General features: G+C 34.4%; 1 protein-coding gene across 10 annotated transcripts; it reads left to right on the top strand.

Annotated features, from left to right (window-relative positions):
* Positions 1 to 383: 383 nt before the first annotated feature.
* Positions 384 to 16,002, top strand: LOC114297121 (uncharacterized). Of its 10 annotated transcripts, none has more exons than XM_082905909.1 (16): positions 384 to 616; positions 786 to 989; positions 1,101 to 1,253; positions 3,688 to 3,769; positions 3,858 to 4,013; positions 5,389 to 5,595; positions 6,715 to 6,789; positions 6,884 to 6,979; positions 7,829 to 7,915; positions 11,732 to 11,770; positions 11,909 to 11,977; positions 12,392 to 12,625; positions 14,593 to 14,881; positions 15,148 to 15,224; positions 15,446 to 15,512; positions 15,730 to 16,002. In XM_082905909.1, exons 2-16 carry the CDS (start codon positions 859 to 861, stop codon positions 15,777 to 15,779), a joined length of 1,812 nt encoding a protein of 603 aa, XP_082762035.1. In that variant the 5' UTR covers positions 384 to 616; positions 786 to 858; the 3' UTR covers positions 15,780 to 16,002. The 10 variants fall into 10 exon arrangements, with proteins under 10 accessions (XP_082762035.1, XP_082762036.1, XP_082762031.1 ...); XM_082905910.1 differs by having other exon boundaries at positions 392 to 616; positions 3,858 to 3,956; XM_082905905.1 differs by having other exon boundaries at positions 396 to 616; positions 15,672 to 16,002.
* The last annotated feature ends 10,289 nt before the right edge of the window (positions 16,003 to 26,291 follow it).

The raw sequence follows: 26,291 nt of genomic DNA on the forward strand, positions 1-26,291 counted from the left end.
AGTCACATCATCTTATTTAAGTCACATCAGCTCTTTACCGCATCACTTCAAACTCAATCTATATTTCATAAAAAATTAAAAAAATACACTTATTTAGAACCTCGCAAACAACCTTTAAATATATAGGGTAGCCCAGTTGGTTGAGGGCAAGGGACCAGGGACCTAGGAGTTTGCTTCTCTCTAAGTCTCAGGTTCGAATCCCACCCCCAGCCCGCTACTGGCGGGCCACTGCGTCTTTGCCCGGTCGATCGGCTCAGGGCCCTGAGATTAGTCGAGGTGCGTCACTCCGAAGAGGTGCTGGCCCGGATACTCGGTTCTCAAAAAAAAAAAAAAAAAAAAAAAAAAAAAAACCATTAAATATATAGGATTTATAGGTCTCCCGTGACATTTTGGATTTTAAAATGAGTTTTCAAAAATCGGAAGCCAAATAGGTTTTGGATTTTGAAAAATTGATTAAAAAATTTAACCAAACGCAGTGTGTATATAAGGCGGTACAGCTCGATTGCAGCCCTAGTTGGGTGCAAAACAATCAGAAGAATTGGGGACTCAAGAGGCGAACCTTAGAGTAGAGGGTTTCTCTTCACCAGGGTTGGGGTAGCAAAGTTTGGTTCGTTAGGTGAGAATATTGATGTTTGCGATGCCAAGTTTTCTTTCTCACATCATTCTGAATTATTTATTATTATGTTTTGATTGATTGTTTTGTTATTTGATGGGAATACAATCAGTTTTTTGATTTTAATTGTTTTTTCACGATGTAATGGTTTGGCTGTGTGGTGGTGTCTCAGAGACGAGGAATATCACGAGGAGGGAGAAATAAAAGAGGTCCAATCCAATCGAAGATTGAAATACAAGGCAGTGATGGAGGAAAACACGTTGATTAATAGTAGTTCTTCTCTTGTTTCTGGTAGCGAAGGTGAGAGCAATACACTTGCTCCTGACAAAAGCACACTTGAAAGTGAGAACTGGGGGGGTGATTTTTGCAACTCAGAGTAAGCTTTATCTGCACTTCTCTTCATATCATTATGTTATTTTATTTATTGGCTTTTGGTTTAATTTTTCCATAGCAATTCATGCTTATTATGCATTGTGGGCTGAATTAGTAACATTGACTCGGATTCGACTGAATTTGAAATTGGGGGACTTCATTACGGTCCTTATAGCGACGATGACGGGGGACTTCATTACGGTCCTTATAGCGACGATGACGGCTTTCGGTATGAAACGAAGGAGACCAATTTTGTTTGGGATGGATGGTGAGTTTTAGTAGTAGTTACTCTTCTTGTTTATCACATACAAGTTTCAGTTGCCTTTACTTTTACTCAATAAATTTGTTCATGGTTGATTTGTGTTGAGGTTGTTAAAATTGGAATCCTACCTTCTGGATAATGATAAATTTGATATAATACATCTTTTATGCTACTATAAATTGTTAACTACACGCATTTGCATGTGCAATTCAAAAAAGAAAAAAAAAAAAAAAACATATATAATGTAGGTTGCTCAAGTGGGACAGACTTTCATTATTAAATCCAAGGCTATGGGTTCGAGGCTCATCCTCTTTTTTGCATAATTCTTACAAAAACTCCAAATATAACTCCAAATATAGGGGTGTTTTGGAAAAATCCAAAATATGGGACAAAAAGTGTCAACACCAATAGCAGCATTCACTTTATATATTAGAATAGATATGCTCCCCTTGTCCCAAACAAAAGCAATTAATATGCTCAAATTCAAATTCAAAAGTGTTGATTCCCATCGTTGTCCCTTTAATATATTCTTTGGCAACATAAAACTTTTGTGCATTGACTTTTCAAAAGTGGACATGAGCATTGTGGTTGGGAACGTCCAAAAATGGAATTATGGACTAACAAAATGGGACAGAGGGAGTAGTATTTACTAATAGTAATTATTAATGATAATTGTTAAAATTGTAACTAACATTGATTTTAGATTGAAATCCAGTTTTCATTTCTCCCTCCATTCAATGGTTGGTGTACATTTGATTTTTTCCTCTTGCTCCTACTCCTCTTCCCCATTTTTGTCAATCTTTATTTTGTGGAAAAGGTTTATTTTCTTTCACATTACGTGGCACAGTCTATAATTTTTTCTTTTGGGTTTGTTTCTTTACAGTGAATCCTTAGGAGTTTGGTAGTAGGATGGTTTGTTGGCTGTCATAGCGAGAGATGCTTCATTTGACTAGTTTTTTGGTGGTTCATAATTCATTCAATGGCTGAGGTTTTCGGTCTATGAAGGCCTCACTCAATTTATTGTGTCAAAATATAAATTTACTAACAGCATGAGAGTCAATTTGACTTGATGCACGTACTATGGATAATCGAACCAAACCAAACCAAACCAAACCAAACCAAACTAAAATAGGGCTTCTGTTCTCATCAAATAGGGTTGGCCACATGATTCTTTTAGCCATTTTGCTCTGTCAAGAGTTATATGTTCAATTAATTAAATAATTCATATAATTTCTTACTACCGCAATCCATGTCAATTTAGCTCTTCCCCTTCCTCTAACGTTTCTGTTTACGACGATCATTTTACTGCTATGTATGGATAGAGTTTTCCTTTATGTATGCTTATCTTGTGATGTTGAACCCTCTTTCAGGGATAAACTTGTAATTTTACATATTAAGTAACATGTTTTTCTTACCAGAAAATAATCTATTTGACTCTTATTTAACACATTTTTAAAAGTTATTGAAATCTCTCTCTCTCTCTCTCTCTCTCTCTCTGTCTCCCCTTCTCTTTTTAATGAAGGTATTGTTTACTATAAGATCAAATGTTACTGAGAAATGCAAGTCTGTGGCCCTGTTTTCGGTTCCCAAAATCATATCCACTATGTATTCTCTTGTTCCTTGCTTAACTTTTTCTACATAACCGTCGAAATATCCACATAATTATTTTTATTTCGTATAAAATAAAATAGATATTTGTTGCATTAACTCATCCAGTTAATCCCAAAATTGCGTTTTTCATTTGTTCCTCCAATCCTATTTGGGATTCATAGGTGCTAATCACATTAATTATAATTTCTCCCATTACAAGTTTAATTAACATGATTATGTTCTGCCTCCAATTCTTGTAATTGTTACTACCTTATCTTTAGCAACAATTAATTGTACATCTTTTCTAGTTTTAATGTATTTTATATTATATTTTCAATTGATAAGTGTAGTGTGGTCTATGCAAGTCATGGGAAATTAAGTTGGATGGTGCATCTTTGTAGTCCCTACATTGTTGTTTTATGTCTTAAAACAATATTTGTTTACGTTCCCAGTTATCCCAATTTTTTTTACCCAACTGGTTTCCTATATATGCTTTGTCATTCGTGCTTTAGTAGTTCTTAGTTAAACAACTACCTACTGAACTAATACCTTGGAATTTTAATTTCTTCCTTTCTTGTTCATGGATGTGTTGGTATAACTGTATGTTTTGTCGATAAAGGAATGTACATATATAGCTTCAAACCAACAAAATGGGTCCATCATAATTCAGACCAAGGGAATTGATTTTTTGAGAGTCCTTACTTCTTAGTAATGTAGATGCACCTAGACTCTTGTTTATAAATTATAATTATGGTGCATCTTTTTGTAAGCACCACTATGCCTTTTTTTCTTTTTAGATAATCAAGTCTCATTCTTGTTCACCTGTATTTGATTACTCATTCTTAAACAGGGAAGCTGCTCTAATTGTGTCTAAACGAATGCTGGCAGATTATTATGTTAAAAGCAGTTCAGAAAAAGAAGACAGCAGAAAGGTATTTGCTCATTGTAGAATGCTGAATATACTTGCCTGTATGAGAATTTGATCTTAACTCCCTCCCTTTTTTGCTGTCACTTTTTTAGGTGTTGACACTTGAACCATATGAGAATGAGACCCATTTTGGAAAAAGCAATGCCAGGCAAACATTGGAGCTTGAAGGGAGTGGCCTAGCCACCAGAAAGGTTTCTTGGTTGTTTTATCCTTATTTGGGAAATGTAGAAAACAACCTTTTGTTGGAGGTCTATAAATTATTTGTTTATTTCATCTGTGTTCTTGATTTTTTTAGCGACGTACTTTTTTTATTCATGAAGTTTTTGAATTTTTTAATTGCTGCTAGAGCATTTTAGGAAGGACAAGCCTAATAAGAAATATAATCTTGACCAAGTGGTACTAGAGCTGCTAATACATTTTGGATGCACGTTTTGAAATATGGTACAATTTTGTTCCAAAGCAATTAATTATCTATCCAAAGTGATTCCAAAATTTTTTTCCTTTGTTTTTCTTAGGGGAAAAATTAAATATAATGAACTAAAATCTAAGGAGCATTGCAGTTTTGGAAGGACAAAATGGGAAAAAATGCTCATAATGCTTATGAAAATGTGTTTTTTCATGATCAATTGAAAAAAATGTACTATTTTTTTTTTTTATTGGATGTCTAATCTTTGAAAGGAGTACCTTAAATTTTAATATTGTAATTTATACAAGTCTACCCCTATCGTTTCACATTTTAGTGCATGTGGTGTTTTATGTTCTTGTTTTAGTTCCCATTCCATACAGCATAACGATCCAAGTAACATGGGTCGAGACAGAGAATGGAAAATTTGGTTTTGGTAGTAATGGGAATTTTTTGTTTGTTTTGAATTCTATTGTATTCAAGGAATATGAATCTTTTTTTTTTTTTTTTTTCTTTAAATTTTATTTTGATGAGAAACTTTATGGTCTATTGATTGTGTGATTATGGGGCATATTATGAAACATTGATGAATAAGAAATTTATTTTCTGTTTAATGTATGATCGTGGAGCATATTATGGTTTCATTTCTTACTCTCTTTTTTCATCTTGACATTACGGAATGCTAAATCATGATGTCCCTTGGCATGTATGTATGTATTGTCATAAGGTGATTCAATTATTATTACTTTCACTGCAGCACAACCATCTTGGTTGATAATCACTTTTGACAACTAATTGCGCTTTGGAAAACGTTATTTGAACGCTAGATTGATTATCAAGGCCAGCATAATTTTCATGATCCATTCTCAGAAATTGCCTTTGCAAAAGGGCAAATGGGCATAGTTTATTAAGCACACTAGTTTTAGCCAAAACATGTATTTTTGGGTGATTTGTGCTGCGTGTCCATTAAAAATTAACATAATAATAGTTAATTTGTACTAAAAGGATGTTAACTGACGTTGTCTTATTTTGCCTTAAGTCCCTTTTGTCCAACACTAAAACCTGCATTGGTAGGTGTGGAAATTGAAGTATAAAAATATGGAATGATATTACTTTTGATTTATCTAAAGATATATTTAACCCTTTTTTTTTTTCGTTTTTACTTCACTTATTGTGCATTGCCTATCAATCCCTGAATCTTACCAAATTTATATTTTTAGGTAGTACAAGATGCCTCGTGGTTTGGGCCAATCAAAGAAGAACAGTACACCAAGATTGGTAAGGCTATTGCGGTATTAGCCCATGGAGCGATGTGTTATGTTATGTTCTGTTCCTTCAAGGAGCTAATCAAAGACGAGGATTACAATACTGTTGGCGAAAGTGTGTTTAAAAGTATTGTTAAGTTTGTCTTGAGTGTTTTTGATATGGTAAATTCTAAATTCTACCTTAATGTGCCTGTGGCCAATTTTTTGTGGATATTGTTTTTGGTAGTAGTCTCGCGGAGCTTTCATCAATTTTCTGTGGTTTAATATTTGCTTTAGTCTCGTGTAACTAAAAAATTTATTTGATGTTTTGTTCAACATTTAATGTAGGTACATTAGATTTCTATTTTGTTATGTTTGAACAACTCATGGATTTGATGGTGATTCATTATATGTTTGTCAAGTAAGATTTAGATGACTAGATCTAAATTTCACTAGGTGGATATGGCCGAGCTTGATTATGAATGAGTGCTGATAGGAATTCAGAGTGGATGTGTCATTTTAACTTGATGTGTGCCGAATGAAAATAGTGAAGTAGTTATATGTGATTCTCCATTGTGCTACTATGGTGGGTTAAGAATGGTTGTCTTGTGTCCATTGTCAATTGACTAATGCAAGGATTTTAAATATCAAATCATTTTTGCTCAATTAGTGTTCATCTTATATATTGGTGTTCCTTTTGTTTTGATGGGTTAGGGACTATATGAATCATGGAACCCTCACAATTGCTTTAGTGTTCATCTTATCCTTTTTTTAATTTTATATTGCTCTACTTTTTAAAAGGCGAGTTTTGTAGTTTGAACTAGTTGATTGCTACTTGATTCTCACACAAGTTCTTCTTAGGTCAATAAATTACATTGTTCTTGATCATTTCATGATGTGCATTTAGTCTTGTTTTTATTTGAACTATTTTTCTTGTTATCATTGTTGTTGTTTTTGTTATAATGGTGGTAGATTATAATATTATAGTATGAATGTCTTTGTTGCATGGGTTTTTATGGTTTGGAAGGTCTCTTTCATAGTGCACTTACATTCAATATATAAAATGATACACATTGGCGGTTGCCGGTATGTGATTTTGCTGTTGTAAATGTATTACTTTTGTCTTGTGTCATTATTGATGTATCTTCTTCTGATATATTTAATTAACATAATTTTTGTTTTTTTGCTATAGTTGTGGTGTTTCTCATAATATGTTTGAATTTACACGAGTTTTTATAGGGTGAATTGTTAAGGAATGTTGGTTCCATTGCGCTCTCATTTTCATTTACTTTTATATTCCAGGAAGATTTTGAGAAAATATTTGATCAGAGTGTGGTTGAGGATGAGTACTCAAAATTATGTGAAATTCTTGACTCTGTAAGAATTTTTATATATAAGAAATTCTTTTCTTTTTTGGTTGTTCACCTGTTCTCTTTTTCTCATATGTGAAAACACCTTTTTCCATGTGCAGTGTAAATGTGATCCTCTTGTAGCTATTGCTGAGGGGAAGGTGAAAGTTGATCAATTTTCCACGCTAAGGGAACATGATATTTGTGACACTATACGGGTAAGAATCTTTCTTTTTCATTCCTAGCAATTGCTTTGGCTTTAATAATTGTTAGAATGTGTCAGGGACGGATCTACAGTAGGACCAGGGGTAAGAATCTTTCTTTCCTCGGATTTTCGATAATTTTGTTAGAACCCTAACATATATAAATTATATATATCCTTCATAAAATTGTAACAGTGCCCTCCTTAAAATGCTGATGATGCCCCTTCTATTAAGGATTTTCTTTCTAATTACAAAGATTCTACTAATATGAGTCCTTCTACCATACACTCCACAAAAGGGTATACCATATACAAGTTATGATATTTCGTGGTGTTAATACCATAAAGTGTTAGAACTAAATCATTTTTGGTTATAACTAAAAGGACCATAATAAATAATAACCAAACACGACGGCTGCGGTCATAACCTAAAAATAATCCCAATAGGTCATAACTAACATCATAATGAGTCATAACCAAAATAATAGTCACAAGAAATTATAACTAAGTTATAACCAACACTACAATGAGTCATAATTAATACCATAATGTGTCATAACTAAGGTTATAAAGATCATAACCAATGTGATAAAGATCATAACTGCGACATGCAATATACACTTTTTTGCAATTGGTTTTTATAGAATTTTCCAAATAAATATATCATTTCTATTTCGACTTATTTTGTTTTATAATTTTCCAATCTACTTATAATAGTTATTCTCCAATATTTTTATAAAATTTAACCTTAAATCCCTTAATTTGAAATTCATATTTATCCAAATGGACTTACAATATTTAAGTTTAGAAATATTTCATTGTTGTTTATTATGAAAAAAAAAAAATCAATATTGTCTGTATGCAGCAACATAAATGTAGTGCCAAAAGAAAGGTGAAAGCTGATCAATTTTCCAAACTGCGGGAACATGATATTTATGATGACAGAACAGAGGTAAGAATCTTTCTTCCTCATTGCTAGTAATTGCTATGGCTTTAATAATTATTGTCAGTTTGTATGTTTCTCATTTAAATATTTGTCTTGATGCAACTATATCCATGTAGTGCCAAAAAAGAAGTTGAGGTAATTTTTTATTTTATTTTGTTTTCTAGGTTGTGAAATAAATGTATTCTTGAATGTTCATTGTGGTAATTCATTTTGGTTCTGTTGGTTGATTGACTTCTAAGATATTTTTGAAGTGTGATAGTTGTCAAGTCAATTTTTAATGCATTGTTTGGATTTAATATTTTATAGTATCTCCCTGACCCTATGGAAACTAGATAAGCATACCATCAATTTATTATAAATTTTCTTGAGGTTTGTTTTGACGGCATTTAGATACTATCAAATTGGGAATTTGGTCTTAGGTAGCATTTGGTATCAGAGTTAGGTCAAGTACCTTGTAACTTTGTAACTTTGCTTCACCAGTAGGCGACAGCCTTGCCTTGGCTGCCCGCTAGATCTCAACCCATTCCACTGTTATATTTTCTTTCAGTATCACTTCGTGGTGATCTCTAACTTTATCCACTAGTTTATTCCTATCCCAAATATCTCTATCATATTTTTTTTTACTCGCAATCCATTTTTGGGTGTTTCTGTTTCACTTTGTCTTTCCCTCTATTTCAACCTCAAATAGGTTTCCATCTTCAAACCTATTTGAGTTTGAGGAGGGGTATTATACCTATATCATGGTGAGCATGGTGATATACCATGTAAACCACCTAAGTCGCCCCATCTGGCGCACAATCCAAGTCACCCCCTCTGGCACACAACCCAAGTTGCCCCCTTGGCGCACCACCTAAGCAGCCTCCTGGCTTATTTTCTAATAAGCCGCCCCTTGGCACACATAGTCATCTATTGCCATCATCGTTTAACACCACATCATAAGTTATGTATGTACCATATTTGCTGGTTCAACATCCAGTCAGTCTCTACAACGGTCCGACATGACCCCTTAAATTGTCCCGACATTGATTTCGGTCAGTTCCTACAATGGTCCAGCATGACCCCTTTAAACTGTCCCAACATTGATTTTGGTTAGCTTCTTCTAGGGCAGTTCAGTTATTTTTTGTTTTTTTCCCCTTTTTAGGGTGTGGTGTTGATGTATTAAGCACTTTTTGACTTTTTATTTATTTATTTAGTGGACTACCAGATTTGTTCGGTAGCATTTATTTGGACTAGCCATTGAGTTTTTTACGGCTTCTTCCAGTCATCCATTGGTAAGCTGTGATTGTTGAATATCTTCACACCAGCTTGAGGGGGAGTGTTGAATATAGAAATTAGAGTATATCGAATTTTTTTATTTTTCGTATTATGTGGGTGTTTGGGAAGTGGCTATTTTTTAAGCTTTTTGGCTTTTTGACTATTTTAATATGCTATTTTAGTTTTTGTGTTTGGGAAGATGGATTGATATTTTTGTTTGATTGTTGTATTGAAAAATGTGTTTGAAATGATGTTGAGATAAAAAATAATTAAATTATTCCCAAAAAGTTGTGCCTGACGTGATGATTGATTTGTTGGGATATGAAATGACTAAATTGCCCGTGTGTTGAAATGCTAAGGTGGTGGGTTAGTCAAAAATTAAAAGGGCAAAAACGTAATTTCAAATCTGCCCTGCACAGTCATGAATCTGTCCGCGTCAGTTTTTGATTAAAAAAAAAAAAAAACTCAGTTACAGTACAACTTTTTGGCTATTTGAATGAGGCTAAAATAGCCTCTCAATCTCCTTCCCAAACACCGCCTATGTATATTATCTGCGATTGTGTCAATCATTAATTTAGTATTGTTTCTTATTTATATCATTTCTTAAATTGTATCATGAATTTATTATATATACATGGCATCTACCTCATTGATGGGAAAATCCAAATAATTCTTTTCATTCTTTTGTATGCACTATTGAGCTGAGAATTCAGGCTAAAGTTGGAAATTGTTCCTAACCACCCTTGCTTCCACTACCACCATTCCTTACTCCACCTCCCTTAACGTTTATTGCCCTATCTCTCTTTCTGTTCTTTAACCTCCAACCCCTCCCCTATCTCGATCTCGATCTCGATCTCGATGTGGTTGCAGGTCTTTATGTTAGAGTTACTTGCTGATCTCACTGTTCGTCATTGCAAGTTAAAGAAAGAGATGAGGATGGAGGTTATGGGCAGTGTGCGGTGTTAATGGTGATTGCTATGGCTGTAGATCTGGTGGTGTTAGCCTTGATTTCAATGTTGTTGGTGGTTGGGGACAGAAGGGAGAGATTGAGGTTGGGGCGGTGGAGGGTTCAGATGCTTAAGGGGAGATGGTGGGAGGCTATTTAGTGGGGAGCTGTGGGTTTGCAAGGTTGGGTGGGCTGGGGTTGGGTTTTGGGTTTGAGGTTTTGGATCTAACTTGTGTATATGTGGCCCCACGTGATAGTTTCCGCCTAAATTTGGAAGGAAGTTAGCTTCAAGAGTAAATTGGGAAAATTTTGAAACGTGAAGGGCCGAAGTGAAAAAAACCCATAGGGCCGGCCAAAGTGGGAAAACGGTCAAACTTAAAGGGGCAAAGTTTAATTTACCAATTTAGAAGTACGGATAGCAACAACAGTTAGCTTTGGGGCTGATTTTAATTGGGTGTTATAGCTGAAATTGCCATAAGAGTAGGGGACAGGTAGGGTTTGTTTAGGGTAATAAATGGTTAAGAGTTTAAGCATGAAAAGATGAGATTTTTTGGGGCTGTTTTAGGGCTGTGAACAGGTACCCATAAAACAGTATTTGGGCTGTTGAAGTGCAGAAAATAAGTGAGAGAAAGAAGGAGAAGAAGATAGTTCCTAGGAATCACTCATTGTCAACGAAAAAAGAAAAAAATAATTTTTTGTGTTTCTTTAGATAAAGAGTTCTCGAAAGTAATGGAAACTAAAGTTTCCTGTACAACTCAAATTAGCTTGTTAGTTAAGCTTGCAATTTTTTTTTTTGCAAAATATACAATTTCCCACAAAACTTGAAGAAGAGTATATTGTTTCCCGCTTTGTCTATACTTCTCTTAACAACCCTCTATTACGCGGTGATTACATTTGTTTCCATCCTTTTCTTGCAATTTTTTTTTTATCTATTCAAATGCATGCAAGAAACTAAAATTTCATTTTTTCCCTCTTTTTCACTTTACTTTTTACCATTTTCATTTTCTATCATTCGTTTCTTTCTAAACAAAAACGGAGCCTAAAATATCAATTCCATTGAATCAAAAGCATTACATGACTTAATATAAAATTCGAAGATTTCCTAGACCAACTAGAACAAAAAGAAGTAAACGACTAAAATTTTGACTTTCAAAACCTATCTAAGACCAAATAAGAAACATAACTAAAAATTAATTTATTAACTTGACCCACATGATGACCCATGGGCGACCCCTACAGCCCATGATAGCAAATATGAAAATTACCAAAATACCCATGACCTAAAAAACTCTAAAAAAAACAGAAAATAAGACTTTAATAAAAAAAACTTGAATCCATGGCAATTTCCAAATATTGCCACTTCTTAAACTCTTTCTTGCTCTTCTTGTGGATTGCATCAGCTAACTTCCTAAGAATCGGGACTGAAATTGGGATTTATTTCACCCTTTTGTGGACAAAGATATTTTTTTTTGGCTGTTGTCTTTCCTTTGTTGTAAGTACCTTGGTAGTCAATGTCATGACTGCCTGTATGACTTTATTTGTTTTTCCTATTTGTCTATTTATTTTTCGGATGTAAATTGTTTTTAGGAAGTTTAATTTTTTGTTCATACTTTTTGTTATAGGTTCTTCGTCCATGGGTTTTTCCTATTTTTGGTCCCGAGGTATTATTTTCTTCAGTGTGTATATGATAATCTTGTCCAATTATTCTAGACAGGATTATTTCACATGGTTATATTAACTTATTTCCAAAGATAATTTATTGAATCTTGCTAAGTTGATTATTAATTTTATGGATGTAGTGGAATGATATTAGCCCAAACGAAGTAGCAATTGCATTGGAGATGCTTAGGAATTATGAGCCTCTGAAGGTATGAACTTGGCAGTTTTTGTGTTCTTGACTTCTTTGTTGAACTGTTAGAAATTTGTCACTAATGTTTGTCCTTTTTTTAGAGTAATTTTTCTTAACATTCAAAAGAGTTACGCTAAATTAACATCATAATTATTACTTCAAGTTCTATTCTATAAATTCTGGTGCTGCTGTCCAAATCTTCTGCTGACATGAGTTGCAGCTTCAGCATGATGTGTTCTAAACACTCATTGTTTGTTAATTTAGTAGTTGGAGCACATTCTTCTGTTTCGCTTTGGTTTCTTTATCAGTTTTTTTTTTTTTTTTTGGTAAGGTTCTATATTAATTTTACATTCTTAAAATTTAAGTGTTTGACTTTTAAAATTTAGTGATCAATTTTAATCATATGTCTGATATGTTGTCCATTGAAAACCAGGAAGATTGTAAAATGCAGCTTACCTTGGAGTTGACAAATGAGAAAAGTTATCGTATTCTTGATTCTTTGGTTTTAGAGGCTTGGGGGGGCGTTGACATTGAATTGCTACGTAATTGTTTACCTAATACAGCAGATGATGTGGTTCTCGCTAACGATGTTACTTTTGCATGCTCATGTTTAGCTGATGGCTTATTCCTTGGGCTCTATGAATTGGCTGCTATGAAAACATCAGCGGTATCACCCTCTCTCTGCTCTTTCCCCCCACCCCCTTTCACTTAATTTGTCTTGTGTGTGTGGAAATGTTACAACTTTATGTAAATGGATGAATCAAAGTGCTTGTTTTATGCATTTTTCTCTCTTTATACTCTTTTTTTTTGGTGGTTTTCTGTTCCATATTTGAAATGGCCTTTCTTGAGTTCCTAAGTTGCACATATACTATTAAGATTTTGGCATGTTCATGTTGGACACTTCTTTACATGTGTATAACACACATCCTAACTTTTGCTATTATTATTTTTAAAATTGTTTGTATAACTGGACTAACTTTGCACAGTTGGGGTTATACATGTTTTTTGCTTACGCAAACATGAAATTCTTAATTTTAGGAACAATTTTTGATAATTTATTTAGATGTTGACTTTCTAAAATTGATGTTGGACTTTTTGTTCTCACTTATTTTCTCATTTATAGAATGTGAAATGATTTCTTATACGAAAATAAAATAGAAATTTATTTTTAAAGTAAAAATGAATAGAGTTGTTATTTGGGTAAATTATATTGATTTTCCCCAAGTAATGATGCAGTTTGAGGAACTTTTATTGACCTCCCGTATGGTAATGATAGTTGTAATTGTTTTAATGAAGGTGATGGAATTTCTGTATTACCTTTAGGTACTTTGCGTTTAAATGTGGACACGGACACAACGTGGACACGACAATATATTATATTTTATTTACTACATAAATTAATACTACATCCACAAACAAATAATTCGATATTTTACAAACAATCCGAAGTGTCCTTGATGTGGCTCCGACATGTCCTTGAAAAAAATTAATTAAATAAACCGGCACACCGGATGGCATGTCCCATACGTGTCCCTATGTTCAATACCTCTATGACACTTGTTTTGAAGTGTCAGTGCTTAATAGATTGTTGCACATTAATATCCAAACATCTACCAAAAATGCTAAAACAAGTTATATTCCCTTACCAAAATATAATTCAATGGCTAAGAATAAAACATTTGAAATTCTATGGCTACTACAGGTTGCGTTTGGGTTTATAGTGGATTCCTTCATGTCCACATGCTGACATGAATTATTGTATGGATCTTGCTCAGTTTACGCGTGTTCAACCCTAATCAACCAATTTAATATTCGTGTTGTCGTGTCGTGTAATGTTTGTGTTTGTGTCAAATAAATGACCAACCCTAACTCTCTAATTATGTGTAAATTTTGAGTTGTGTTAACGGGTTGGATGTCAAATTCTCACCCCTACCAGCAAGGGAACAAGAGGAAAAATAGAATACAAATTCCTAAATAAAGTTACTGTTGAATTAATCTTCAGTTTATGCTTCAACAAAATTTGTTCTCGTCCCCTATCACTAGCGCCACAAACTAGTTCTTGTTGTTTCATAGGTTTTCCTTATTTTATGCGTTCTATGCCCTGCATGTTCAAGTGGTTCATATATTTTTGTGGTGTACTTTTGATTAATCATTTTTCCTGCCTTCATTTCGGCTGTTTTCAGTTACTGTAGTGCATCCTGGGTGGGTGTTCTGTTGGTCTCATCGAATTCCTTAGCTTCTTGCATTAGGGGTGTACATGGACTAGTTTGGTTCGATTTTGGGGAAAACCATGAACTGCACACCAATCTGGGAGCAATAAACCGCATGTCTAAACGATTTAATACGTTTATAAAAAATAAAAATAAATTGGACCTGGACAGGGGACTGGTTTTTGAAAGCAAAAGAACCAGTTCAGACTGGTTTACGGATTAGTCAGTTTTTGTTTGACAGCGCTATCTTGCATTGTTTGGTCATGTAATTTTTGTTGGTAAGAATGTGTACATGAAATTGGTAATTGGATCGTGGTGCCTTGAGTCCCATTCGCAATGATGTCTCTATGGTTTCTATTTTATGTCTTCTTTCATGATGTCGGTTGTTTTGTTTTGTGTTTTTTGATTTTTTGTTTTTTTCCAGTTGCAGTACTTCCAGGAAGCTGTAATTTTTCCTTTATCAGATGGTTGCTTTGGACCTTTTACAGATGAGTTCATTGAAGTGATTAAAATTGCTGATCATGAGAGAAGAATGCAAGGTGATCGTTTCATCAGTGCAAAGCATCTTTTGTTTGGCCTTTCACTTTCAAGTGTTCGTAGATGTGTTGAGATGATGCTCCATGGTAGAGTGCTAGATTATACGGGTCAATTAGCTTTGAAGCTCTCATCGTTTAGCATTTACAAGTTATCGCGCGATGCAGCTACCATTCTTGGTTAGATTTCTATTTTTGCAATGTCCTCAACATCCTATTGAATTTACTCGTTATAAATTTATATTGCCGCTGGATATTATGAATCTTTTTATTTTAAAATGGAGGTAAGTTGGGCTGTTCTGGAAATATTTGAGGCATTAAATTGCTAGTTCAGCCTTAACGTTGCTTTGGGTTCGGTTGAGGAAACTGGATTTGTCCAGTTGGTGGATGCAGTAGGTTTATGCATATTCATGTTCCCCCCTCACACCTGAGCATATATTTCGCAGGTGATAAGAATGTTGGACTTGAGCACTTGGTTCTGGCAATTTTCTATGGAAAGCAAGAAAATGATCGTACAGGGACGGTAAGGTCTATTTATTTGGGTATCCTTTTTGTTAGGTCTTCCCATCTTCATTGTTATGGATAACTGACCAAAACGGAAATGTCCACTGGCACACAAATATTGGTTAGTTATCCGTGTTACTTTTTTCCAGCATATTTTGCTTGGCAACATGGGGTCTTGAGCTTGCTATTATGTTAATTATGAGTGACTTTTCCATAATTATTATTTTATTTCTCTTAAAGGCTGCACATGATGATTGCAGTTCTTTGTTCTTCGACGAGAAGAAATGGGATGATTACCTCTTGAAACGTAAGAATCAAATATGCATTCATTGTTTATATGATATACACAAATGTTTAGATATTTATATAATATATATATATATATATATATATATCTGTAAATGGAGTTTTATTCAATTGACTTCCTGTGCTTATTTTTGCCTTTTGCAATCTTCCCTCTCCCCAGATTTAAGATATAGGGATGAGTGTGATTTTGCAAGCTTCAATGACAGTGATTTTTTCAGATCATTGCTACCCGAAGATTGTTTGTCTTTTGGTAGACCGGCGGCACTAAGTGGCTTTTCTATCAAGGATAAGCTGCACAAGGCTTTAAAGTCTGGCTTGAAGTTGAACGCTATTCGGGGGTAGAATTATTACCTTCCCTTTTGTGGGCTGGTCTGGCTTCCACTGTATATGCTGTTTAATACATTATGAATGCCCCCGTGAACATGGCTGGAAGGTTATTATTACTTTCAAAATAGGAATATATATTGCAAGTGAAGCCCGTGTTTGACTTATTTATTTGTTTATCTTTTTGGCCGAAAATTGCTTAACTTACGTTTCATGTCAAAAGTATATTGATGATAAAAAAAAGTGGTTAGACATCCTCAAGTAAAGCATGTGGAAGACCAAAAGAGTTATACTAGTTCATGACCACTTAATAATATACAAAGCTGGCATACTCGATTGGTCCCTGTTGGTCTATTGGCCCTTCTACTGTGTATCATACAACGTAATCACTGACAACCACACAAGGAAAGGGTATTGTATTTTACTCAGTTAATGATAAAAGGTTAGTTGATACATAATTCTATCTCCATGTATATACACACGCATAAGAAAATCCAAGAGAAGCACATTAATATTTGTGTGCAAATATAGGTTTTTTTCTTGGGTGTTCCAAATAGAAGCCTGGACCTTCCTGTTCTGTCACCGTATGTGGGTCGGCATAATTTCGATTAGAGTGGCAATTTTGACCCGCATCTTTGAATCTACCCACGCCCGCCAGTAATTTATGGATTTAAACGCGCTTGTTTATCAAGCAGGTTATAATTGGGTAATATATATGGGTTTGTGCGGGCTCGTATTGGGTCATTGAAAAAAGGTTATAATTGGGTAATATATATGGGTTTGTGCGGGCTCGTATTGGGTCATTGAAAAAATTCGAGGGTTATTATTAGTACTTAATTTCTTTGGACTCTTCAATTCTCATTTTTTTAATTACATTTATTAGCCCTAATAAATTAATGCAAACATGCAATGCTGATAATTCAACCTCGCGCTAACCGCGATCAAACAACATTGTTAACCACTCCACCACATGTTCACTTGTGCAGCTTAACTACGTTCATTTTAGGATAAATTACAAATACACCTTTTGAGATTTATTTAAAATATAATTTGTCTTCTGTGATTTAGAAAATTACAAATATCCCCTTATTAGAATTTTTTATTTGACAGAATTAACTTAAAAAATGAAATTCATAATTACTCTCATATACAATAATAAAATTACCTAAATTATAAATTGAAACATATTTCAAATATCATTAAAAGCTGTTAATTGACTTGATTTATTAATAAAAAAGACAATTTGTTATAAAATTAGAAACTTTAGAGAGTGAAATATAATTTTCAAAATTACAGAAGGCAATTCATATTTTAATTAAATTTCATGAATTGTATTTATAATTTACCTTTATTTTATTTCAGCAATGCTAGAGGGCCACAAAATCAGTGGCTAAACGACGCAAAACGACGTCGTTTTGACAGTTTTGAGCCATTTGAGCCACTGATTTTGTGGCCCTTAAACATTTTCCATTTTATTTATAGCAATTCTAATTAGGACACGTTCTCTCTCCTCTCTTTGTGCTTGTGCACAAGCACATCTATATATCTACATAGAAAAACAAATATATATTTGATATAAATGTGTTTAGGTTGGTTTTTATTTTTATTTTTTATTGAATGTTATTTTTTTATTTAAATTTCTTCAATTTAAATTCTAATAAGAAATTATTTTTTATTTTATTCTTTTATTCTTCTAGTTTTATTCTTGTCCCTTCTTTTGAAAATGTTATATCATAGTTTTATTTTTATGTATTTATTTTTTTATCGAGATTTATATCTAAAATTTTAAATCGACCTGATATCTTTATATAAAAAATGGTTATGTTGATCCAAATCATAAGTTTTGGAATTTTTTTTTAAATACATGACTATATATATGTAATTCTTTAAAAGTTATTTCTGACATTTTTTTGTTAGCAAAAAAATATTTTGGGCTGAAAAGTTAGGCCCAGGCCCTGGCCCACTCAAAATAGGGCCGCGTACCAATTATTTGCATTATACTCCACTTCAATAATCTAATAAAAACGTTACGAAATGAAATAGTGAAATTTTTTTTGTTGAGCAATCATCGGAGGAGGCAAACAATTTACTCGCGTTGCCCAATGATATATTATCCAAATCACTTTGAATTCTCTCATTTTCACTATAATTTTGTCTTCTCGTAAGCGCATGAATATGATCTCTCGATATCATAAGTGCCTCAACCATTTGAGGTGAAAGTCTGTTGTGGTAATTGCTCAACACCTGTTCACCTGCACTAAAAGCTACTTTAGAAGCAACTATAGAAATATGAACAGTTAGTATATCACGGGACATCTGTGAAATCACAGGCTATATTTATTTTGTTTTCACCAATCCAAAATTTCAAAATCATTGTAATCATTCACTTGTGGGCTATCCAAATAACGTTATAATTCAGAACTACTTACGCTTGTATGTTGAGATATTCTTCTACTTTTGATTACTGAAAAAACACTTAATCTTTCACCTCGAGATGAGACTGGTGTAGTGTGTGTAGGTGTATTTACAGATACAACTTCCTTATATTCTTCAAATAGTTTTTTGCATGTTTTCATAATAGGGGTAAGTTGTTTTTGATCAACAAAAATACGAGCTAAAAATTTTTGTAAATCAATTTCTTTACACAATAGGATCAAATTACGATGGCTAAACCTAAAAGATGAGGCAACCAATCAAAATATTTATCAATTTTTTTTTTTCAAACAAATGGTGAAGTAGGAATATATATGTAAAAAAATAATTTTGTTGCAGTATAAAAAACTTGTAGAAAATCTTTATATAAGGTTACTTGGTACTAATTAAATTTTGTGGGAGCCAATACTCCTCCTATTTATGTTGTTGCAAATAATAAATCTATTGTTTTTCTTTGTTTACAAGCTCTCTTTAACATATTATACTTTCTGTTAAATATATATATTACTTTGAATTCCACCTACTGTTTGTATCTAAAATTAATTTTTTTAATGGCATACTGTAAGATGCCTTTGGGGTTTACCCAGCGCGCCCGACAGTTCAGACTCCCAATCTTTTGATCTAGTCTCACTAGTGCAATGTGAACATAGAAGATGAGAGTTCAAATCCAGCAACTTTTGTAAACACCCATTTTGTTGCAAATATTTGCTGAAAATAGACTACATCACTAGATCTTAGAGTTGTCACCTAATCTTTTGGAGAAATTAGGAAACCCGTGACTCATGCCAAAGGCTCTGTTTGTCATAACCAAAGTGTCTCGGCTCGGGAACTTAGGTATGAGGAGGGAAGGTCATTAATTGAGCACCCCTACTCACCCGATCAAAAGATCGGCCTTTACTAAGTCATTATGTGATTTTTATGATCTATATATGCTCATATTCTGGTTTTTATTAGTGCTAACATTACTGTTTGAGGCAATCAAGTATAGATCGTGTCACTAATTTTGGTTATGCTTTGATTTCATGTATTTTGAAAAAGCATTTTTTGTACAAACTCAGAAGCATAAGAATCAATCACATTCCAATACAAGCAACACAACCACCATCTGCTGACATTCAAACATATATTCAAATTAAGCACTTAGCCTCATGGTATAGTATTGAATATAACAAAGGACACACACACACATACAATATGCTATAGCAAATAAATGCTCACCTAGTACTCCGAGTTGAGCCAAAAGAATAGGTTAGTATATGCATGATTCTATATGCAAGTAACTAATGCAATACATACAAAATGATCCTATAGGTCCGACTTACTAACAAAATGATATATGTATCATTTCAAATCGCGAGATAGCACATATAATCAAGTTAGAAGGAATAAACCCACGGATGCCAATGAGTTGGACCCGAATGCATGAAAAGTGGATGCAAATCATGAATATGACAAGAATATGATAAATAAAACATGATGCTATACAAAAAACGTATAAATAAAAGGGATAGAAAGACCTGGGGTTGGAGGATTATTACAAAAGTTGCCTTGGCTCGGGAACTTAGGCCTCACAATTCGGACTCCCATGGTTCTGAATCTAATCTGACAAGTGCAATGTGAAACTGATAAACACCAAAGAGTCAAAATCTGGCAAATCATTTTGGAAAAATAATTTTAAATCAAATAATGCCAAAATTGGACTGCTTTTCCAGATACAGAGTCGCCACCTAAATATTTTTTATTTTGGAAAAATGTAGGAAACCCTGACTCGTGCCAAAGGCCACATGTCTATCATCACCAAAGTTGCCTTGGCTCGAGAACTTAGGTATCGGGTGGTGGGTGGGAAGGTCATGAATTGAGCACCCTTGCTCGCCCGATCAAAGATCGGCCTCTACTAGTCATGATATGATTTTTTTATAAACGTTATGTGTTCTTATTCCGGTTATTAAACTAGATTTACTATGTGATGCGTACAATCAAGTATAGACTAGTTTGTTCAATTTAGAACAATTCAACTCATGTTTGTTTGCGAAAATGGTTTGAAATTGCCACGTCAAATGGGCTTAAAGATGCGGTTTTTCCACCAAACACAGTGGGCTTAAAACATGATTTGTCACTCAACAAAGTGGGCTTAAAACTTACATTCGTTGAATCATTCCAATTCAAACAACAAGCCTTCATCCACAGGCATTCAAGCAGTTTAGCAAGTAAGCACATAGCCTCATGGCAAGCATGCTAATCATGGCAACATTCACATTCATGCGAGTATGCTAAAGCTTAAAAACTCACCTAGTACTCCAAGCTAGGAAAATATGAGTTAGAAAACCATGCATGATTCCTAACTATACAAGATGCCTAATGCAACATATGCAATATACAATTTTAATAGGCTCGGCTACAAATATGGCATATGATCGATTTGATAACATGCGGTTAAACACGTATTCAACAAAGATATTGAAATGGCAATGCAGTTTGAATGATGCGCCGAGCCTCGGTGCATGCAATACGAATGAATGGGATGCAAGCATGAGGTATGCTAATTGAAATATGCTTCTAATCTAACCATCAAAAGCGATTAAATAAAAGAGAGAAAGACGTGGGGTTGGAAAACATACACACACGCAGGCACACTTATTACAACATTACGCCCTCGCGAAGGAGGGTCTGAATGAATAAGCTAACCAGCTACGCTAATTAAGCTAACTAATTATTACAAATCGAAACTAATTAACTATTCTACCTAATTAATTAAATAATTACATCACATCTAATTAACTACTTAGCTAATTGATGGATTATAAGTCAATTGCAAGTAAACAAAGTAATCAACTACTTAGCCCCGGGAAGTGATGGATATGCATGCACATGCTCGATTTTACACTCGAAAAGCCATTGCCTTGCTGCTGCAAGCCTCTGTTTGCACATTTGATCACTGAAAATTCTGTCAACTTCTAGAACACCTCTACTTCATCTTACCATCACATTGTGCAAAAATCACTGATGGCCGACAAGAGGGACAAGGGGCTGGTTGGCTACCAATGGTGGCCGGTCGGCCACTGGTGGCGGCTGTTGGCCACTGCTGGTTTACACTTCCATGCTGTAAGAGAGAGCAAAAAAATGTATTCTCACATGTTGTTTGTACTGTTTAACCTCCTTATCATCACACAAGCTCAAATGAGAGAAACTCTTGGCCCTCTAACCATCAATCAAGCAATTTCCATGTATGATGGCTAAGGGACCAAGTTTGTACAAGTTCAATAAATGCATAAACAAGACCAAAATGATCACCCCCCTATCATGCATGATCAAGGGTAATGGTGACCTAGGAAAATGACACATTTCATCACTTTGAGTATGAAATGTCCCATTTTCCTTGTGTTCAAATTAACGTCCGATTTGAACACATGCAATGCAACACAAAGAATGCTTATCTTGCACACTTTTACTTGCCAATTTTGTTTACTCATTTTGATTACCAAAACATTCCTTAATCCATTAAGTCCATTGGTGATTATCCTCTAATGAAAAGAGGGCTCAAACCACAACTTGCTTTGGGCGTGAAAGAGGCATTACACTATTGGTAATGAATCCCCTAAGGGATTAAACCATTAGGTGTAGCACCTCCATTTCACACTCAGGCAAACAAGCGGTTTGAAACCACTTTCAAAGAAAATCAAAAGTGAAGAATTGAGGGGGATTCCAGAGATTGTAAGTGCTGAAAATGAGGTGGAAAAAGCACCAAAACATGCAACCAACTTACACCAATGCTAGTTAAAGCCTTAAAACACTAAGCTAGTGAAGGAATTAACACTACAACCATGCCATGCAAGGCTCAAATGAAACAAATGACCAAAAATAGAGCCAAAACAACCCTAATTATAGTCTAAAACACGCTGGACTTAAGCCACAAAAAGCTAAAACATTAAGCTAATACATGGAGTTAACTAGGTATGCAAACAAAACACAAGGAGGGGAGGCTAACCCCTCCAATTTTGGACTTCAAAATGAGATTTTTACCACTGAAAAACCTCTGAAATTCAGTGGTTAAAAGGCCAAAAAAAAAAAAAAGTTGATTTGAAAGTGATGAATAAAGGCACAAAAGCTTAGCAAACTAGTAAGCAAGAACGGTGAACCACCCCTCACTTGAAAATGGCCTCAAACCAACATTTTTACATCATAAAAATAGAGGTTTTTTTTGGGCTCAAAACCAGTCTCAAAACAGTTTAAAAAGATGAGAAAACAAGTGAACAAAGCAAGTAAACTACCTCTTGAAGAAAATAGCCACTCTAGGCACAAATCCAAGCTAAAACCACTTGCTAGAGCTCAAAACAAGTCTCAAGGAACCTTAGCTCAAAGAGAAGTAACTTTGATCAAGGTAGTGTATGTAAAAGTGTAGAGAAAACTAGCTACAAAGCACAAAATTGTAAGAGAGAAAGAAATCTAGAGAGAGAGAGAATTTTGTTCAAAAATTGCTAACCTCCCAAAATGGGGGAGGAACCCTCCTATATATAGAAAAAACACTCCTTGAGCTTAGAAACATCCCACCATACACGTGTAGGCAGATGCAGCTCATTGTGCTAACAGCTGACACAACTATCAACAAATATCTAGAAAAAGGCATTGGTGGCCGTCGGCCACCGTTGGTAGCCAACTAGCCACATCCCTGGCTGACAACCATTATCCATGGCCGACAGCCTAAGGTGGTGGCCGACAGGTCACCTGTGAGACCCCTAACTTTTGTAAACCTTATTACGTCCCTAAATTTTGAGTTATTATAATAAAGCTCTTAATTCGTTGATTATTCGCAAATTAAACCCTAGAACCGAAAACGCATCACGGACGAACCCATACAAACCCTAATCGACCCTGGAAGCTTAGAAATCATTTCTAACACTCTAATATTAATTATTTAACTCTCAAATTTTAGATTAATCGCTGTAAACCTTAACTTCCGATTTTCACAGTCTTCGTTCGGTTATTTACCTTTAAATTCAAAGCAAGATAATACAAACCGAATTATTTTTCCTAACACTAATTTATTAACTCTACACTTGAAATAGATACTTTAATTGAGCCCAAGCCCTCACATTTTTATTAAATCACAAATTGACCCCAAACAAGTACCATTATATATTTATATATACACTTGTACCCTAAAATCTTTTTTTAACATTATATTTTACAATTTCCAAAATTTGTACACACATACAAAATATATATGTATATATATATATAAAATAAGTCCATCAATTCACCATCACATGGCTAGCCATCATACCTTCTAGGCTATAATCATTGTACTTTAGTACAAACAAATCCCTTGAAATCTTGGAGCAATAATGACCTTGGTACCTATGAAGATTTGCTATATATATGAGTGTACTTGTAACTAGAATGGATTAAATTAGACTTAAGCCTAGCTAGATCATAATTAAATACATAATTAAGGTCCTAATTATCCACTATTCCATTTCATTTAAACTAAATACATCTCAATTCCATTCCATTCCAACTAATGGGCATTTTGGACCTTTTACACCAATTTTATTATAAAAACACCACCACCCTCCACATGTTACACATCTCATACATTCACACACCTACACATTCATTTGAGAGAAAGAAAGAAGAGGAAGAGAGTGAACTTTGGTAGTAGAGGAGAGGAAAAGAGGAGACAATTGTGCAAACACTTCACTAGGCAATCAAGTAAGCCACAACACAACTCTCTCCTTTATTTTCCTTTTTCAAATACATGCTCTTAGAAGTTTTAAACATTCATTTCAGATGTGCTTTGATGGTATTCTTGTGTTAGAAATGAAAGAAGTTGAGCCTTGATTCTACCATTCTTGTATTTCTCTTAATCGGTATAAGACTTCCTTTTTCCATGTCAAACTCTCAAAATTTCCAAGGGCACACCTTCACCTTAAATTTTTGAGTTTAATACATATTATTTAGCAAGTTTTTATCACATGAAAAGTGGAAAATTTGCCCTAGTTGACCTCTTTTCTCACCAAATTTCTATTTTCAAGAATTATGCCAGAAAAATCTATTTTTCATCCAACTTTCAAAATTTCTAGAAAAATGTATAAAAATCTTATGGCCCTAAATCTTATGTAAAATCTTCCTTAATGAGTTATCTTTCAACTAAAATTGGTTTCATTGAAAACGAGTGAGCGGTTTGTGAGAAAATCTGATTTTCGTAACGATCGACGAATCTGGACAGCGCTGGAGCATCTCTTAAATAACTAAAAATCTAGAAAAGCTATCACATTTCTGAAACATGTTCTGAAAACTAGATTGAAATCTCTACAAACCATAGGAAGGCTAGGTTCGGGAAATATCTGAAATAGCCCTTTTGATTTTAATCTTTAAATGGTATTGAATCTGGAAATTTAGTGTTGCATGGGTGTTTTATGCCCTTGTGTACATGAATATGCTTATTAGTTTATGATCATGTGTTGGTATGGTATTTCATGTGTTATGGTTATGTTCCTTCTTCATTTTAATGATGCTTATGCTTATGTGGATATTACTATCTTGTTGAGTTCGTTCTAACTTGACTTAAAACATTGATTCAAATGGAAAACTTAATTGGGATGGTATTGAGTTTTCGATCACTTGAATATTGAAGAAATGATAATGTGTCATGTATGGATTGATGGGATGTGCTCCCTAATTGAAGGTTAAGTCTTGTGCAAGTGGTTGTCGAGTAAACCCTAGAATGAAACGGACGTATTCGGACTCTTTGCGATGGTTTGATTGGTGAGATAAGGTTGGGTCAGGATGGGACATTCAAGAGGATAAAACTTTTTGGAAGGATAAGGTTGGATTCAAGAGATAAAACCTTTTTCTTTTCGCTGTCCCTTTTGAGGCCCTGCGGTTGGCGCTACGCGGTATATAACCGTTGGTAGGCATCCGAGGTTAGTTCTGCAACAAAGCAGCAAAAAGGGGAGTTCCGGATAGTCCGGTGTCCAATTCTTGTGGTTGGGAGGATGAAATGTCTTTGGGGGATTTCTAGAATGCTAACCACTAACATTATAACCTTTGTTATCTATTTGAATGACATGTTCCTTCCTCTGTTATTAAAATTGTTGTTATTAACTTGAACATCATGCTTCACTACTTGCTCGTTATAAATATGATGGTGTATTGGATTGGAAAAAAGGGACGGGGTGTGTGTAAATTTACTGGGCATTCAAAGCTCATGGCATTTCATGCCAACTATTGAAGACTATTAGACCGGTCGAAGGCAAAGCTGAAGCATTTGAAGACGTACGGCTACCCCTAGGAGGATTAGAAACTAGTTTGTAAATGTGTTTGAGATTGTAAGTGATAGATCCCATGTTGTATTTAAGACATGATTTGTAATTTGTATATATATAACATTTGTAACCTATCCTTATACCCCGTCAACTCATGTAGGCCTTGTGTTAATACCTTGTCAAGATATGTCATAAAGGTAGCTTTGCTATCTAAGGTGGTTGGACTTTGAAGGAGGCTATTTTGACTCCTCCGACCTTTCTGGGATCTTGCTTGGTTATTATCCAAATGACTCATTAGTGACGTTTTCTATTCTTGTAACCCTAGACAAACCCTGTATTTAATGGTTAATATATTATTTGATGTTCCCGACTTTTGGGGTGTCACATCACCAAAGGTTCCAGGCAAGAAATAACAAGGTTTTGGTCCAAAACAAGGCACAAAACAGATAAGGTTTAAAGGCTCAAAAGACAGGGCACTCCACCGAGGGCGTCGAGCACTCAAAACGAACACATGCAATTACAATCACCATATGCACAAATGATGACGTCCAAGTCTTGAGGACGGTAAAAAATGGAGTGTCTACAATATGATCATATTGGGATTCCTTGCATTCACCTTAGCCATATTGACAAATTTTCTTGCTCCATCCAAATACTCATCTGATACTCTAAAAACTTTAAATTATTATTAATTCCATCTAAGCCAAATGATTAGCTTAACATTTGAAAGCATATTTATGGTTGTGTTTGGGAATAAA

This window comes from Camellia sinensis, chromosome 14, assembly GCF_055761805.1.
Source record: "Camellia sinensis isolate YWXY chromosome 14, ASM5576180v1, whole genome shotgun sequence".
Lineage (NCBI taxonomy): Eukaryota > Viridiplantae > Streptophyta > Magnoliopsida > Ericales > Theaceae > Camellia > Camellia sinensis.

Excerpts from the sequence above, each read along its gene's own strand:
- LOC114297121 (XM_082905905.1), top strand. The coding sequence starts at position 859 with ATGGAGGAAAACACGTTGATTAATAGTAGTTCTTCTCTTGTTTCTGGT. Across the intron at positions 990-1,100 it reads GGTGATTTTTGCAACTCAGA|TAACATTGACTCGGATTCGA; the intron begins GTAAGCTTTATC and ends GGGCTGAATTAG. Across the intron at positions 7,916-11,731 it reads TTTATGATGACAGAACAGAG|GTTCTTCGTCCATGGGTTTT; the intron begins GTAAGAATCTTT and ends TTTTTGTTATAG.